The sequence below is a fragment of the Muscardinus avellanarius genome (assembly GCF_963383645.1).
Source record: "Muscardinus avellanarius genome assembly, chromosome: 8".
Lineage (NCBI taxonomy): Eukaryota > Metazoa > Chordata > Mammalia > Rodentia > Gliridae > Muscardinus > Muscardinus avellanarius.
In genome coordinates, this window is record NC_137794.1 from 104110675 (window position 1) to 104129888 (window position 19214).

At 40.4% G+C, this 19214-nt stretch overlaps 1 protein-coding gene across 3 annotated transcripts in view; it reads right to left on the reverse strand.

Annotated features, from left to right (window-relative positions):
- Positions 1-19214, reverse strand: part of SYNE1 (spectrin repeat containing nuclear envelope protein 1) — a gene marked incomplete at both ends in the record, with an annotated part of 486197 nt that overhangs the window by 237510 nt on the left and 229473 nt on the right. For all 3 annotated transcript variants that reach the window (XM_080699888.1, XM_080699887.1, XM_080699889.1), the window contains 7 exons: positions 378-533; positions 858-1001; positions 4726-4908; positions 7661-7838; positions 8826-8962; positions 13244-13600; positions 17172-17336. In XM_080699888.1, the coding sequence (XP_080556014.1) occupies positions 378-533; positions 858-1001; positions 4726-4908; positions 7661-7838; positions 8826-8962; positions 13244-13600; positions 17172-17336 (1320 nt within the window). The remainder of the gene's footprint in view (positions 1-377; positions 534-857; positions 1002-4725; positions 4909-7660; positions 7839-8825; positions 8963-13243; positions 13601-17171; positions 17337-19214) is intronic.

Below are 19214 nucleotides of genomic sequence, written 5' to 3' on the forward strand. Positions count from 1 at the left end.
TTTTTTTTTTCTAATATCATTTAACCTTGAGATTTTTCTTGAACAACAATTTGAATTTTGCCTTATGTTTCTGCACTGAGTCTTCACAATAAAAGCTCCGGGGAATGTACCATTTCGGTATTAAAAGGAAGACGCAGGGCAAGAAGTCTCTTCAATCTTTGAAAGCTCCTAGGTGTTTTCAGAGAATCACCCTAACAGGTACAACACACAGTGTACCTTGACTTCCCAGGCTGGGGAGACGGCTCTGCGTGTCTTCTTGCTGACCAGGGACACCACTGTCCGTGGTCCCGTCAGGACAGATACCCTGCACACCCTGGCACGACTCTGAATTTGCAACATCGGCATCACAATCACACGCAGCACACGGCAGGCGTTACCTTGGTTAGATTGCTTAGCGCTAGATACTGAGAAGACAGCTGCGACACTCTGTGCATAAAGCTCTTGCTGGCAGCTTGACCTTCCCACAGCTGCTGAGCTTTCTCTTTCAGCCTGTGGAGCTGAGGCTCGTAGCAGTGAATTTCCTCAAGGACAGACTGAAAAGCACAAGCGAGTTAACATTCAGAGCTCGGGAAAAGCACACACGGTGGACGAGGCTCTGGCCCCGAGGACACGGAGACGCACGCTGGCAAGCCCTCGGGTGCCCTGAAGGCGTCATTAGGTCCAAGCTACACACAGTGGAGCGCTATGGGACGGACGGAAACACGTCACACCTCAAAGGAGAGTCAGAACACAAGAGATATGTCAGAAAGACAGAAGGCTGAACTACATGTCAAGGTGGTGTCCCTGAATCCCGGGCCCCGGCATGCATCTGGGCGCGGGTGTGGTGGCCCGAGGACCGGGCCCGTCCGGCCTGTCACCTGGAGCTTCTGCTGCTCTCTCCTCTTGGCCGGCAGATCGTAGAGGCGGCTGCTGCTCTCCTGGACCAGCTGCTCAGTTTTACTCAGCCACGTCTGAACAGGCTCGGCGCTGACCTCGAAGTCCTTCATTTGGATCTTTAGGTTCTGCAAGGTATTAGATAGTGTTGGTGACCGAAAACAAACAAATAAATAAAAAGGAAATAAACATAAAGCCAGCCAGAATCCCTCATCTGGCATCTGCGGCCTACTTTTATCTGTCTCCCCTCTTCCTCCTCCCTGTCTTTCCCTCTCTGGAATATTTCACCATCCACTTTGGCATCAGTACAATTTTTTTTTTAATATTTCTTAAGAACTTTTTTTTTTTTTTTGCACTACTGGGGATAGAACCCAGGGGCATGCTACCTCTGAGCTGCACCCAGCCCTATTTTTTATTCTTTTTTTGGGGGGGGCGGTATTGGGGTTCCTGGAAACCCTTCTACCTCTGGGCTACACTCCCAGACCTATTTTTATATTTTTATTTGGAAACAGGGTCTCTTAAGCCAGTGAGGCTGGCTTCGAACCTACGTGATCCTCCTGTCTCTGCCTCCCAAGCCCGGGGATTACAAGTGTGCACCACCACGCCCTGCCTTATTCTTTATTTTGAAACAGGGTATCACTGAGTTGCAAAGGGCCTCACTAAGTAGCTGAGGCTGTCGGCGAACCTAGATCCCCCTGTCTTGGCCTCTCAAATGCTGGGATTACAAGCGTGAGTCACCATGCCCAGCTCCTTAAGAACTTTTAATGATTTTATTTTAAATATAATTTTATATGTATTTTTCTAACTCTCTAGCCCATCCAGAGACCACAGAACATCTGCACCTCTGGCATTTGTTGTTATACCAGTGGTTGCATACTTTGTCACAGGCAGGGCTGGACTGTGCATTTTCACTTGATACAGGTGGGCCTGGGTTCCCTACTCCATTACAAGGCCCCAAGGGCAGGTTTTGGGCTTCAACTTATTGGGACATATCATGAGGGTATGTAGAAATATATATATATATATATATATATATATATATATATATACATATTAACATAAGTACACCTTAATATTATAATATATATTAGTCGGGCATGGTGACACACGCTTGTAATCCCAGCACTTGGGAGACTGAGATAGGATCATGGTTCATGGCCAGCCTTCGCTACTTAGTGAGGCCCTTTACAACTAATGAGATCCTGTTTCAAAAAATAAAAATAAAAAATAAGGCTGGGGGTATAGCTCGGAGGTAGAATGTCCCTGGGTTTCATCTCCAGTACTGCAAAAAAAAATTATAATATATATTATTTAAAATTATACCTAGGCTAGGCATGGTGGTGCACGCTTGTAATCCCCATGCTTGGGAGGCGAAGACAGGAGGATTGCATAGGTTCGAAGCCAGCTGTGCTGGCTTAAGAGACCCTGTTTCCAAATTAAAAAATATAAAAAAAAATAGGTCTGGGAGTGTATCCCGGAGATAGAAGGGCTTTCAGGAACCCCAGTACCATAAAAAAAGAAGAAAAAAAAAATATACGTATTTACTAAATACATACTTTTTCATGTTTCATATGTCTTTAATAAAAAGTCAATTCTGATTTATAAAGAGAGAACCAGTGTGTTATGCTTCTTATATAAGAATGTTGTAAAATCTTGCGCAGAATCCCAAAGTGTATACATCCACTGTCTAGTACTTATTCCATCTACTTCTGCTCCCCTTTCTGGTTCACAGTGTGTTAGGAGAGTTGATACATCTGTCTCCAGCTTTAATGCCTGCAGCCTTTCTGCCAGGTTCTAGGAGAGTTAAATCCCAGTGCCCCAAAGCATCTGTTACATGGAATGAATTAGCCTCTTTCTCATGCATCTAGACTAGCACCCTAAAGTTCCATCCATGTGGAAACTGTGTCTGGAGTTCTGAGAGGGACTCTGGCCAAGAGTCACCCTCAAATTGCTTAATACATAACACTCTTCACCCTCTGGCCTCAATCTTTGTCTCTAGGATTTTGTTTTTATTTTGTGGTACTGGGGATTGAACCCAGGGCATTTTACCACTGAGCTGCACCTACAGCCTTTTTTTATTTTTTATTTTTTTTGAATCAGGGTCTTGATAAGTTTCTGAGGCTGGCTTTGAATTTGAGATCCTCTTGTCTCAGCTTCCTGAGTGCTGGGATTACAGTCATGCGCCATCACACCTGGCTTGTCTCCAATTTTATGTCTGCTACTCTTCTTGGAAAACTTATGTCAGCATCAGACTTCCAAGAATCCTCCATTTTAGTTAGCCCTCATGACGCTTTGGGCCTGTGTATTCAATTCTTCTCTGTGAAATGCATATCAGCCTTCGCAAAGTCAAAGAACATTTGGCATTCAAGATGCACTTTAAATATCACCCCTCTGGAAACGTTTCCACATGGTGGCATTCTCCTGTTAGTGACTACACCCCTCCCCGAACACACCTCTCTTATTTACAATCATCTATTGGAGACTATTTCATCTCCAAAGTCAACTCTCTGAGGCAAGGCAATGGCCCAGCCTTTTTGTATCCCTCACGTGGTGCCTGGATCATAACGGGCACTATTTTATATCTATTCCCAATGGGAGGGAAGGAAAGGAGGAAGGAGAACATGGACCAACCTGTCACGAGGAGAAGGCAGAGTAGAAAAATAGGCCCCTCTTGACCTATTCTAGGACATCTCCTGAGCAAGATGGTATGTAACCAATGCTAGATAAGCTAAAGCTGATGCTTTTGCATTCAGCCCAAACTGCACCCATGATTCTATGGGATGGACCCTAAGTCCCCAGGCCCTGTACCATGGCTAACGCTCCATTGCATGAATGATGCCTGCAATGGGTGTAAACCAGATATTGCCATTGAGTTCTTGGGCTAGTAAGGAAAGGATTGAGGAATTGAGGACATGTATATTTCACTCTCTGAATAGTAGTTATCTATTGTTATCTTTTTAACCCCACATTAATTATGGTACTAATAGAATTAAGGATCTCCTTTCTCAGGAAGCATTGTTTTAAAAGCAAAAGACTAGCCGGGTGTGGTGGCGCAGGCTTGTAATTCCAGCATTTGGGAGGCTGAGACAGGAGGATCAAGGACAGCCTCAGCTACTTAGTGAGGCCCTTTGCAACTCGGTGACACCCGGTTTCAAAATAAAGAATAAAAATAGGGCTGCGAGTGTAGCTCAGAGGTAGAATGCCCCTGGGTTCCATCCCCAGTACAGCAAAAATAAATAAACAAATAAATAAATAAAAGGAAAAGACTTTCTCCATGCCTCAACATTTTCATCTGATTAGATATGTTGCTGCATAAAATAGGTGATCTCAGAAGAAAAAAATTCAATAATTGCATTGTGGCAATAATTATGTGGTGCTTGTAATAAACTGTCTCTGTAAAAGATGGAATTGTATAAACCCTGTCTCTTCACATACTTCATCCTAAAACCCTACTACCTGATATTTACATAAGTTATAATGTACCCTCTTGTTTATAGCATTTTTTTTAGCCGTATAGGGATTTCTGTTCAGTCTCCTGGACCAACTTTTAAAATGAAGGCAATTCAAATGGAAGATGAAGCGCTGTGGTTAAATGTCAAGCTGGCTGTCCCAGCTGGGGGAGTGCACGGGCAAGCCTGTTAACAGATGCAAGAAGCCATCTAACTCCTTAGGCTATTAGAAATAGCTTACACTCCCTCCTTGGGCTCAGCCTTACTCATCTAGTCCCACGTGGATATTCAGAGGGGAAGGGGAATGAAATCATGGCCAAGGTCCTGGTGTACACCGAAACTGTGGTTTTACTAACAACAGCAAACAACACAGAACACGCCCTTGCAGTTGCCTATATGGTACCTCCAGGGCAGATTCCTTTTGGTGGAGATTTGAATGGAAGCTCTTCCAGTCTTCTTTTGCGGTGGCAACCTTAGCCTGGACACATTGTGCTTTCTCTTCGGTCAACAAAGAGCAAAGAAGTTCTCCTTTAGATAGCATCGTGTTTAGCTTATGCTGTCCATTTTCACTTTCTGACAGAAACTCCTATAAAGAAAAGCATAAAATCAGCCACAGTAAAATACACTATGCTTTAAGATTCTTTCATTTTTTATGTATTTCTCAAAGAAATCAAAGAGAAGAAATAAACTATTGTTGTTACACGCATCAAGCGATCCAGGTCTTCCCTTAACAGTCAAGTTGTAAGATATTTTATTTACTAAATTCTGGCTTATCTCCAAAAGAGATGTGAGTTGTGTTATAAACTATGAACAATTTGATTTTTTTTTAAAAACTAAGAGATGAAATGAAGAGCAGGAGAAAATAAGAGTTGTAAAATAATCTCTGATTAAGTTTAGTTTATAAAATAATGCCATATGGTTCTGTATACTTGGTGGAGCGAAATTATGACTTTGGCTCTGAGCATCCTAGCTGCCAAAGCAAGAGTAAACACAGCCAGGTCCACAAATCCACTCATAGAGCCCATATGATAAAACCACACCATCTGCTCAGCAGAAGCACAACTACTAGAAAGACGCAGCAAATACATTACTCTGGGGAAACCGAATGAAATGAATGCTGTTAAATGGAGTACATGACGTTCTTAATAGCTGTTTCTAAAGAAAGTCAGTAGAGTATTTTATAGGGCTGTTCTTTTGAAGAACAAGTCCATGGCATAAGGCCAAAGAGTAATTCAATGGTGTGGCCACAGGATGTACTTTCCCATCATCCTGCTAGATCCAAGGATAGTCTCCTGCTAGGTAAATAGGTAGATTTTATTTTCTACAGTTAATTCCCTTGAATATTTTCAGGTGAAAATATTGCTTATTGCTTTTTTTTTTTTTTGTGGTACTGGGGTTACTGGAAGCCCTTCTACTTCCGGGCTACACTCCCAGACCTATTTTAGATTTGGAAACAGGGTCTCTTAAGTCAGTGAGGCTGGCTCCAAACCAGCGCGATCCTCCTGTCTCCACCTCCCAAGCGCGGGGATTACAAGGGTGCGCCACCACGCCCGGCATAATTATTTTATGCAATGAAAAAGATATGGACAACATAAACTCAAGGCTATTTATTCTGGCAAGAAACAGAAATATATATACTGTGAGTTGCAGATTTTGATTAAAGAACCTACTCTGGTTTGTATGCTATTTGTCCTCCAAGGTTCAAGTGTCAGAAGCTTGGGCCTTCGTGTGGCAGTGTTCAGAGGTGGGGCCTATTGGCAGGTCCTTAGGTCACTGGGGACAGGCCCTTGGGGAAATTAGGTTTGCATTCATAGGACCCCTCAGCTAGCTCTCACAAGACAGTTCTACAGGAACATTCTGGCTGTTTCTAGCCTCTTGGGCTTTATCTGACCATGCTCTTGCTATTGCATAAGGCTCCCACCACCGTGACACCATCTCCACAAAGTTCCCACTAGATCTGAGCTGATGCCATAGTATCTGTGAACTTGCAGAACTGTGAACCCAAAAAACCCATTTATTTGCAAAGTAGCTTACCTCAGGGATGCCATTGTAGCAATCAACAAAAACAACAACAACAACAACAACAACAACAACAACAACAACAACAACCAGATGAATACAGAAGCTTACCAGAAGATCTATTTTAATGGCTGCTTCCCTCCAACATGAAACTGGGCCGAGGGTCTGAGAAAAGGCTGTCCTTAAAAACAGTAATGGGTTTCCCCAACCCCCAAAAGTTTCCTGATTGAAATTCCAAACTTTTACTACCCTAGCCTGAAGCAAAACTGGAAGAATTTTAAGTGGAGAGAAATTTCAAAGCCAGAGTTATTCCATTATATTATGAATAAAGAATTCTAAAAAGCCAAATGGATGTGGGCACTGCTATTTCAGAGGCCGCTTGTGGTAGAGAAACATCATGCACGAGCAGTTGTACATAGGTCTCTCTCTTTTTCTCTTTCTCACTCACTCAAGACTGTTAGCATATAAAATAATCATGTATGCAAAAATATGAAAAATAATGTTATTGTTAAACTAAAAATGTTGAGGCTTAGGATGGTGCATCTCTCTCTCTCTCTCTCTCTCTCTCTCTCTCTCTCTCACTCACGCAAAACTGTTAGCATGAAAAAATATAAAAATAATGTTATTGTTGTTAAAGTAATAAATGTTGAGGCTTAAGGTGGCACATGAAATGTCACTACATAGTAGCAGTTAGATAAAGAAAAACCTAAAAGAAAACCCAAATGAACAAACATAAAGTCTGGCTGCAACTCTACCTATTTCTAAGCCTGTGACCTCAGTAAACTCTTTTTTCCTATTTGTACATTGAAATAACCTTACCATGCCTATATTTAGAGTAAGAATAAAACAAAAGTAACTCAAAGTTCTCAGGCATATTGTGTATTGCAAAAATATATTTTATTATTTCCTAAAAGCAAATTAATACATAAACTATCACACCTTTCTATATAGAAATCAGCTAATTTCTCTACAGTTGTTCCATGGGAGAAACTTATTTGAACCTTGAATTTGTTAGGCCAAACTTTTATATGTGTTGCACTAAAAAAAGATCTATGCCGGGCGTGGTGGCGCACGCTTGTAATCTCCGCTCTTGGGAAGCGGAGACAGGAGGATCACACAGGTTCGAAGCCGGCCGCGCTGGCTTAAGAGACTCTGTTTCCAAATAAAAAAAGAATATAAAATAGGTCTGGGAGTGTAGCCTGGAGGTAAAAGGGTTTCCAGGAACCCCAGTACCACCACCACACACACACACAAAAAAAATCTAGTGGTACCTTTTCCACTTCAGTTCTTTTATTAAAATTAACTGATAAAGCTCTTACCTGTATTTTTTGAAGACTCGTTGAAACTTCATTCATATTCTGAGGTATATCAAAACATTTGGCGGTCGTGATCTTTGCATTAACCAACCACTGCTGGAAGTCCCTGTAGGCTTTTCGAAATCTTTGCTGTAATATCTGTTCCTTATTCTGGCAGCCCTTGGATGCTTGTAAACAGAGACTGAAAAAGTGATTTGAAAATTTAATGGAAGGAAAAAGTGTTAAAGTTGATTAAAACAGTACTTGCCAGAATCAGCAGTTCTTAGAATGTACATTTATCTTTATTTAGTAATGAATTTAATGCTAAATATTATAATATTTCTTTCTTTTTCCTTCTATTTGGCAAGTGCTCTACCTCTGACCTATATTATCAGTCCTTTATATTTTGAAATGGGATTTTGCTAAATTGTACAGGCTGGCCTTGAACTTGAAATCCTCCTGCCTCAGCCTCTCTAAGTAGCTGGATTACATGCATGCTAATTAATATTACTGAATCACCTAAAAAAAACCCAACACCCCTCTAGCTTCTACTTGGCCTACTTTTTCTTTTTTCTTTTTTTTTCTTTTTGAGACAAGTTCTTACTATGCTGCCTAGCTGGTCTCAAATCATGAACATTATATGATGTGAAATTATAGTACACAAATTAAAAACAAAACAAAAAAAAAACACAACAAAATAAACTCATGGGCTCATGTGAGCTCTACCTTAGCCGCTTAAGTAGCTGAGACTATATGCACATGCCACCATGCTCAGCTTAGCTTCTACTTTGTACAAAAATCTTTGAAGCCAGGCATGGTCCTGGGAGCCTGTTGTCTCAGCCACTCCTGAGACAGACAGGAAGACTGTTTGAGCCAGGAGTTCAAGGCTACCTTGGGCAATATAGTGAGAACCTGTCCCTTTTCTCTCTTTTTTGCAGGTCTGGAGATGGAACCCAGGGGCATTTGATCTCCGAGCTACACCCCCTGCCCTATTTTTTATTCTTTTATTTTGAAACAAGGTCTCACTAAGTTGTGGAGGGCCTCACTAAGTAGCTGAGGCTGTCCAACAACTGCCATTCTCCAGTCTCCGCCTCCCAAATGCTGGGATTACCAGCGTGCGCCACCACGCCTGGCAGAACCTGTCTCTTAAAATGTAAATATTTTGAACACCAGAAAGGGTCATGCTCACCAATTATATTCTTTAATCATGCCAGAGACTTTCCCACTGTATGTACTCAGGTCTCTTGAAAATCGACAAAGTTCATTGAGCTGAGACTTGAGATCTTCTGTTGTTGGCTCTGCTTTTTGTAGAGCAGCCAGGACCTCCTAGTAGAAAATAACAAGATAAAAGAGAGCATGTAATTCAGTAATTTTCACATTTTAAAAATTATACTTGCAAAAACCGTAAGTTAGTAGTGAAGGACAAACGAATACAGTAAATTCAATAAAGAAATGGCCTATTTTCAGCATCCACCTTGACGCTTGATAGATCTGTGGATTTGTTTCCTTTTCTAGCCATTCATAAACATAAAGCCATCAAAAAATTAAGTGGTCAAATAAAAAAGGATAAGAAAAGAAAGAAAATATTTCATATTGTTAAACATTGACCAAATCATTGGGAGATATATAGTTGAAAGATGAAAAAATATTGTTTTTGAAAAAAGCTTAACTTTATTTTTTCTTTTACTTTTTTGTTTGCTTATTTATTTCTTCATTCATTTGCTTATTTATTTATTTTAATTCATTTTTTTGTACTAGGGATTAAACCCAGGGGCATTTTACCTCTGAGCTACACTCCCCAGCTCTATTTTATTTTTAATTTTTAGATAGAGTCTCACTCTATCTAGCTGAGATCCTCACTAAGTTAGTTGATGAGGCTGGCTTTGAACCTATAATTCTCCTGTTCCAGCCTCCAAGTACTAGAATTACAGGTGTGGGTCACCATGCCCAGTATCAACACTTATTTTAGATTAACAAAATGCATAGTGATTGATTTTAAGCAGTATATACAGTTAGTTCCGAAATTAAGAATTAATTATAACCCATAGGTCTTACTTAACTAGTGATTTATAATTTCGTAGTTTCATTCATAAAGTTGCCAAATACTTGCTGTCTGCTATATGTCAAGATTTAATAATTATTTATTTATTTTCTTTGGTGTGAGGGATTGAACCTCGGGGCCTTCTAACCCAGAGATATACCCCAGCTCTTTTTAATTTTGTTTTGAGACATGGTCTTGCTAAGTCACTGATGTTCTCACTAAGTTGCTGAGGCTGGCCTCAAACCTTTAATCCTCCCATTTGAGTCTCCTACAGACTGGGATTTCAGGTGTGCACCATTGGGCCTGGCAGGAAAGTATTTTTCTGTGTTCTGGAATTCCCCTTTCCTACAATGAATAGAGTATGATTCTTGTTCTTGGAGAACTCATAATTCAGATGATGAAAGAAACATATGAGTAATCTCAGTACTGTGTATGCATATTATGAAATAAAGTCTTAGGGCTTGACCAGTACCTCTCTAAAACCAAAGCCGTGGTCAACCAGTTACACGTGGTCTGCAATGAAATCATTTTTCTCTTGCAGGGTTGTCAAAAAAAAAAAAAAAAAGCAAATGAAATCATGACTGCCAAATATTTAACACAATTCCTGGCATACTAATGAATGCCTAATTGGTAAACTCAGTAGGAAGATGATTGACAGATACTTCAATGTGACTGTGTGGATAGTGGTTCCCACCAAAGCAAAAAATAAAATAAACTAAGGTGGAGGGACAAATAAGTGAGGAACTTCTCAGATACCTGTTGCTGTTAATATTACTAGCCTCATACATGCTTATTGAGAGATGGCCCAGCTTTGTAGAGTAACCACATCTCTCATCAACAAACCAGATCTAGTCACAGTCTCATCCTGATAAAAGGCACCATTGCCCTACCCAACATGCATCAGGAGTCTAAGCATCATCTTGGTCCCTCCCATTTTCTTCCATCACTCCAGGCCAGAGACAGTCAGCTCTATGTCTCAGTCCCGTTCATCACTTACCTCTATCTCTGCAGGTTGACTCTCCCCACCCAAACCCATTTACCTCTTCATCCTCTCTCTCTGGCATGGCACAATATCATTCCAACTTGATTCCTGTTCTCCAGTGTCCTTTCCTCCATCTTCCCCTTCCTCAGTAAGTCTACATCTTGGGGCATGTCCACCTCGCCTGTCTATCAAACTGGACCCAGACCTCCGGATTCAGCTTTAGCACTGACTTCTCTAAGGATCCTCTGCCTTCCTTCCTGCCTCTAGGGTTTCTCATCTGGAGACACAAAACTCCCGAGCATTCCTCACCCTGATGCTGCCGATTGGTTTCATACTTGTCTTTCCACCTGGACCGAGATGTTGAGAGCAGGAATAGGGTTCTCTTGGTTTGTCGGTTTTTTTTATTTAGCTCAGTGTTGGGGATAGAGGGTCCAAAACATTTTTGTTTACGAAATTCATAAAAAAGTAACTAGACAGTTTATCTCTGAAACCCCAAAGCCTAAACCAAGAACAGCTATTTAAGAAGTAAACAAACTTACCACCTACCAAAAAAAGATGGAGATTCAAGTCATTTAAAAAGGAAAAATACTGGAGCTCTGGATGGTCACTTATAAACTGGGTGACATTGAAAGTAAAAATCCTTCAATCAAAACTTTAAGAAATGTCCATAATTTCATTTAAAATATTTCAGTAAAGCCTTTCATTATGCAAATATTGCATCAGGTAATACACTTATGATTCAGTTAAATCCGGAATGCATCTTTTTCTTTATATAATTGCCATATTCCCAACACTGGCAACTTAATAGATCTTGAGTGAGTTTGGCAAACACATTGAACAACCTCAAATTATCTAATTTGTGAATACCTGCTTTTATGTTTTAAAGAATTCCTTGAGTGTCACCACTTAATTGCACAAAATGAATACTTGTCAGGGTTTGTGATTATTACCATGAGTGTCAGCAATGAGAAGGCCTCCCTCACAGCAAGACGGTGATGCTAAACGAAGAACCCTTGCAAGTCTGCTGCCTTATAAACATTTTACTACACTTCTGTTGTAGTTGAAGTACTATCTCCAGTTTTAAATAAGATGTCTGTCATCATTAGAAATAAAATACAAATACTGAGAAGGAGTCTACTGTGATCTTAAAGACGTCAACTTTGAAGCCAAGTGTGAATACAGACCTAAGCAGAGGGCTGTCATCTATGAATTGCTAGTACAACTGAAAACTCATTTTCTTAGCCATCACATTATCCTGTATATTTTTATAGCCCTTGTTTATTATTCCCAGTAATGGTATCAACATATGATGTGATAGTAACTGACAAAGGCTGTATAACCCAGGCACAAATTATGTTCTCTTAAAAATTTTATTCATATTAGTGAAATAGAAAAGGAAACCAAAAGACACCAAAATAGTATGACTCATTTTTAAAAATAATTGGGCCACATGGAACAATTACCAATGTCTTTATTTCTGTTCTATAGAACTAATAAATTTGCTTTATTCTGGTGCACACACAGAAGGTCAAGAAAGGTATCCAAAAATCCAAAACAAAAACAAACGCAAACCCAAACAACAATAAAAACAAAAGCATAAAACCTAGAGATATTAGAAATAAAATAGCATAAAAATAATTATAAAATTTCATTTTCTGGTGAGTTCACTCTGCTTCAAATACTTGATTTAAGATAAGACCATGCTGGTAATACTACATGACTTTCTTACTCCCTGGAGCTATTTTGAAATGATTGTAACATAAATAGAAGCAGAGAAGTTTACTTCACCAAACTTCCTTTTAAGGACAGCATGATTCAGAGCATTATAAACTGCAAATATCGAAGAGCCTTCTGAAGTTACTTCTGAACAGCAAAAAAGAAGAGGATTTTAAACTCATTGCCATTTTTTTCTGTCCTTTTTCTGCTTTTCTTCCTAACATTCAGAAAGAGCTACTATTAGTTAAAAAAAAAAAAAAAAAAAAGCCAGGAAGGGATCCTAAGCAGGACCAGAAGTCCTATTAACATTTGTTAATGGGCTAATTCAATTACTGCTGTCAAAACCACACATAGGAGAGCTAATCAGGGTAAAAACTATTAGTTGTGCTTTACTAGATTACTAAATGTGTCTTTCAAAGCTATAAATTCAATCACTGAATTGTTTGTAATAGTTAACTGGCAAGAAAACAGCTATGACTCTCTGTCTATTTATGCCTCTGCCCACAGGCCATTTTTCAGACTGAATGGCTGCATACAGCATTACAAACTCTTGCACCATACAAAGGAAAAGAAAATGTCTCCCTTAGTAATAACATTTCCAACGGGAAATCACAGCTTCTCCCCCACATGTTAAATCTTTACCAAAGTTTGATTTGTGAGAAATGGAAAAAAGATTAGACTTGGCAAATGTAATTAGGTAAAATACTTCCAAGTCTGAGTATTGCATGTGTTTAGCGAGGAACTTTTTTTTGTTTTTAGCAACCATGAAAGCCAAAAAAAGTGTTTTTTTTTTTTTTTTTTTTTTTTTTTTTTTTTTTTTTTTTTTTTTTTAGCATAGCCACCAATAGAAAACAGGAAGGCCACTTACCCGTTCTTTGAGCCAGCATTGCACTATCTCCTGATCCGTGTTCTTGCCTTCCAGGAGGGCGAGCTGCTGCGCCCAGGTTTTGAGGAAGGCACTGAACTGTCCCAGGGCCTGTTCCAGGTGAGCCACCTGGCCTGAGAACTCCTGTTCCGAAAGGGCCATCTGACTGACCAGGCTCTCCAGGCCGCTCTGCGTTTGGAGCACGCTGTCTTCCCACTGTTTCCAGTCTGCGCGCAGGGCCTGCATCTCCGCGTGCATGAGCTCACACCCACTGGCAGCTGTGTTCTGTTTCACTTCGGGGGCCAGCGACTCCACTCTGCTCAGGCGGCCTGCCCCGATCTCTCTGGAATCTATCAGCTCCTGTAATGGAATATCGCCATGGAAACCAAGAAGGCCATGAGTCACTTGGGCTGCGCAACTTTTCAAATGTGTGCAGACGGATACTCTGTCCTATGGGGAAGTTTCAGCAAGTGTATACATGGGACCAGATTCCACGCATCCCCTCACTCCCGAGTTATAATAGCAGGGTATCTGCAGCATCCTGATACAGACTAAACAGGCACCCTGCATCCTGCACAGCTGGAGGATGTGAAAATATTTGCCCATGGCATTTTGTTTCTGTAATAAGCGACTCCACGTTTCCCCGTAAGCAGATGGACAAGTGGCCAAGCATCGCAAGACTGTTCTGTTCGTCCTCTCTGGCTCATTTTCTTCCTCTCCCACAATAACATTGCTGTCCTGCCAGGAATCTGGCCGGCCCATCCAACAGAACAGTGAGCTCCCGCTCCGTTTCAAATTCTCCAGAATCTTAAGTAAACAGTGTCACAGCAACTAAGACGAATAACTCACAGACGGGCTTAATCCAAAGTTTAACGTAGCCTCTAGACTGGGTTCATTTATTACCATCATTTTCCTCTTTCAAATATAAATTTCATATAAATATAAATTTCAAATATAAATTTATAAATAATTTCAAATATAAATTTCCTCTTTCACTATAAATTTAACAATGTAGATACGGCCTTTAGTCTTAAGGCACATGTATATACTGTAAAGGACAACACAATAAAATTAAAATGGACTTTATTAAATAGGTAAATACCTAGCCGGGCGTGGTGGTGCACACTTGTAATCCCCACGCTTGGGAGGCTGAGACAGGAGGATCGCACAGGTTCGAAGCCAGCCTCAGCTGCTTAGTGAGGCTTTCAGCAACTTAGTGAGACCCTGTTTCCAAATAAAATAGAAAATAGGTCTGGGATTATATCCCAGAGGTAGAAAGGCCCTGGGTTCCACCCCTAGTACCACCAAAAAAAAAAAAAAAAAGGTAAATACCTAAATAATGAGGTTTCTTTCTGAGAAGAAATTCTTTCACTGTGGTTTTATTTTGGCTTAAGTAGATATCTGGTGTTTATGCATTTATGTATTCTATTAAAAAAGCTAGGATTTTGTTTCCATTAATATGAAATTAGGACTTCATTCCTTGATTACATAGAAGGAAATGATGATTATTAGGGTCAAAAACTTTGAGAAGAAAACCAACTATAATGTAACAAATAAAGAAAATTTAGGGTAATCATGATGCATGCCTCATAAATTATATGAAACATAAAGTTTATATAATCTTAACTAGCCTATATAATATAGTTTACATTTCATTTAAGTAGCTTGAAATAAATCTGTCTCTTCCGTTATGTACAATAGAGCCACAATTTAGTGTAGATCATTTCAAAGTGCTTGGTTGTGCAGCACTCCAAAGCAACTGAGATGACGTGTGACTCTTAGACTTGTGTACATGGTTGCTGACCCGCATTACTTAACATTACTGAACGCTGCCTTTCTTGGCAGTGGGATTCCACAAACACTCCTATTTACCAGTGGTTACGGTACTTGGTGATTTTATGAAGAAAACATAACTTTTAAAGAGGTGTCCTATCTAATACAATAGACATAAAAACTTTTTAGCAATTTGCCTTTATGAGTGATTTCAAATTTGGAGCTCAGGAGTATCAACTGTCAAAACTTAATTTCTCTTACAACTCTCATGTTATCCCAATTTCTTTGGCATGAAAATGGATCATTTCAGTATTTACGATCACTGATCCACTCGTCTGGATTCTGAATAAGGCCATCGTTATTCGAGAGTGTTTTTGGATGGCTTTTACATGTATTTTTTGTCTTGTATTTAAGCTCTTAAATACATTATTTACATGTAAACACATATGCACTTTCACACGCATCGTGAATGTATGCAATTGTGCTTCAGAGTGGCCTCTTCTGGGTGGTCACTCATGGCCGGCTGGGCGTGGCGTCCAGGACAGGGGAAATATTGTTAGGTCTGACTTCGGCCACACAGTAGCCTACTTTCAGGCCAGACCTGAGCTTCTGAGGGACAGCCTGGGACCGGATTCACTTTCTCCTTCCCAAATCTCAACTGTTTTTTGGTCAATTCCTTCTACTATATTTCCTATCTTTTCAGAAGCATTTTATAAATGCATTTATTTATTTATTTATTTATTTATTTATTTATTTATTTATTTTTGGTGGTACTGGGGTTCCTGGAAACCCTTCTATCTCCGGGCTACACTCCCAGACCTATTTCATATTTTTATTTGGAAACAGGGTCTCTTAAACCAGCGTGTCTGGCTTCAAACCTGTGTGATCCTCCTGTCTCTGCCTCCCAAGCGGGGGGATTACAAGCGTGCGCCACCACGCCCAGCTCCGTCGGTTCTTCTTAAACTCATTGTATCCAACCCTCTACCACTGGCCCTCTCCATGAGCCTGTTTTTCTCAGGTGGTGACCATTACGTTCACAACAGGCACAGATTCGACCTTTAGGTGGGACTCTTTCCACCTTTCCCAGAGCCAATCAGGCACTCCCTGACCAATCCACTGGATATTCTTATTGAGGACACTTTGGGCCAGGCATGATAGTAAATATTTTATATTTTAAATGTATAATGTGATTAGTCCTTAAAACAACTCTTTGAGTCATCTTCTCCTCCTCCTCCTCCCTACTCTTCCTCTTTCTCCTCCTCCTTTTTCTCCTTTCTTCTTCTAACCATTAGAAGGTAAGGCTTGAAGACATCGTCCAAAGTAACTTGCCCCAAAACACAATTAGACACGAGGAGAGGCATAATGTTGCACTGTTCTCTCTCACTCTGACACTTTTATTCTTAAAAGCATAGTGAGTGATTACCATGTGGGTTTTATCACAACCCAGCAGGCTGTCATATACTTTTTACACTCTCACACTATATAGCACATACAGAATCATAAGGGGACAATGTTACATTTTGTTCATAAGTGTAAGTCTTTTTTTTTTTTCTGTATTGGGGATTGAACCCAGAGGCATTCTAGCTCTGAGCTACACCATCAGCCCTTTTTGCTTTTTTTGTTTTGAAACAGGGTCTCACTAGGTTACTGAAAGTCTAAATTGCTGAGGCTGGTCTTGAACCTGTAATCCTCTTGTCTCAACCTTTCAAGTCCTGGGATTATAGGAATGCACCACAATGCCTAGTTTTGAATTCTCTCTTTAAAATTCTGTTTATGTTTGCAATTACTGAAGCAATAAACACAATAAATGGCCGATCTAGGAACTTTTTTTTTTTTTTGCAGTACTGGGAATGAAACCCTGGGGCATTGTATTTCCAAGCTATACCCCAAGCCCAATTTTTTTTTTGTCTTTTTATATTTGAAACAGGGTCTCACTAAGTTATGAAGGGCCTTGCTAAGTATTTGAGGCTGTCTGTGAACCATGATCCTTCTATCTCAGCCTCTGACTGCTGATATTACAAGTGTGTGCCACCACGCCTGGCTAGGAAACATTTTAAATAATAGAATTCATCTTCTCTGCCAAGCCTTATCACAAGTATTCTGTCTGTACTCAAGAACCCACAGAACAGTGCAGTATACTATAAGTCCATTTTCTGACCTTGATTTTTGACAACTTTTTCTGGATGGCTGATGAATCCCCAGACATGTCTGACCAGCGGTGGAGTTCTTCCTTGGCTGAATGGAGCCAATCGGTGAATTCCTGGACGGCATCTAGGTACATGAGATGGTCTTTCACAATCTCCTCCGCTTTTCTCATTTTCTCCTACCAAACAAAGTAAAGGCTGTTTTAGCAGTAGTTACTGAGAAGAGGAAATCAGATAGAACAGCGGGCCTGGTGGAGGTGTCTCAGTGTATGGCAGAGACTTCATTCTTTTTTTGTGTGTGTGGTACTGGGGACTGAACCCAAGTACATTCTACCTTTCAGCTACACCCCTGTGCTATATTCACTCTTTATTTTGAAATAGGGTCTCACTATTTTGCAGAGGACCTCACTAAGTAGCTGAGGCTGGCCGCAGACCTGCGATCCTTTTGTGTCAGCCTCCCAAGTATTGAGATGACAAGCGTGCACCATCATGCCTGGATAAAGATTTCATTCTTACTCTTGAATTTTCTCAAAATTTAATACCTTAAAAAGAAACCATCAAATCTGAACTGGAATGCCTTGACGACTCAATCATATTTTCTATCAGTGTACTTTCTTGTAGCTTACCATAAGAATCTATGCTTAACACATGTTGGTTAATTTCCCTAACAACCCACCCACTCACAATTCTTATCCCTATTCTTATTATTAAAGCAGTTACTCATGTTAGCTTGGGGTACAGCAGGATTCTGCTCAGCACTTAAACAGAATTCCTCATTTTTGTGTGTGTGGTACTGGGGGTGGAACCCAAGGGCATTCTACCTCTGAGAGACACCCCCAGCCCTAATTTTTTATTCTTTATTTTGAAACAGGGTATCACTGAGTTGCAAGGGGCCTCACAAATAGCTGAGGCTGGCTGCAAACCCAGATCATCCTGTCTCAGCCTCCCAAGTACTAGGATTACAAGCGTGCACCACCATTCCTGGCTCTTTATTTTTGTGGTACTGGGGATTGAATCCAGGGCCATTCTACCTGAGCTACACCCCCTGCCCTATTTTTATTCTTTAATTTGAAACAGGGTCTCACTGAGTTGCAAAGGGCCTCACTAAGTAGCTGAGGCTGTTCACATTCCTCCAGTCTCAGTCTCCCGAATGCTGAGATTACAAACCTGCAGAACCATGTCTGGCTAGAATTCCCCATTTAATCCTCAAAACAGCTTGGCGACAGCACCCTCATCACCATATTAAAGGAAAGGACATCCAAGCTCACAGGGGCTAAGTGAAGTGCTCAGAGTCACAAGTCCAACAACAGTCAGTGCCAGAATTCACACTTAGGTCTGTCTGAATCCAGAGTCTTAAGTCTTAATTTTAATTTTAATTTTTTGGAGTATTGGGAATAGAACCCAGTGGCACTCTACCTCCAAGATACACCCTCAGCCCCATTTTTTATTCTTTATTTTGAAACAGGGTCTCGCTGAGTTGCAAAGGGCCTAAGTAGCTGAGGCTGTCTGCAAACTGCGATCCTCCTGTCTCAGCCTCTGGAATGCTGGGATTACAAGTGCGTGACACTGCACCCAGCTTGCTCCTGGCTCTTAGGTCCTAATTATTACCAAGATAAAAACGAAGATAAACCAACACAAATGTTGTACAGGCTAGGCAAGCGCTCGTCACGGAGCTACATTTCTAGCTCTCCCTTTTTTTTTTTAAATAATTGCAGTTTCAATAAAATTTTTCCAAAAGTAAACCAAAGTAAGGATCAAATAAAAAGATACATTTTCCTTTATTTTCTATAATATTCACAAACAAACAAAAGAAAAGCTATGGAGGAAAATAAATATTCACACAGATAATTTTTATAATTTATTTGGAAACAGGGTCTCACTAAGTTTCCGAGAGCCTCACTCAGTAGCTGAGGCTGGCTTTGAACCTTTCCGAGAGCCTCACTCAGTAGCTGAGGCTGGCTTTGAACCTGCGTGATCCTCCTGTCTCAGCTTCCCAAGTGCAGGGATTACAAGTGTGCACCACCACACCTGGCCCAGATAATTTTAAAAAATCTTTA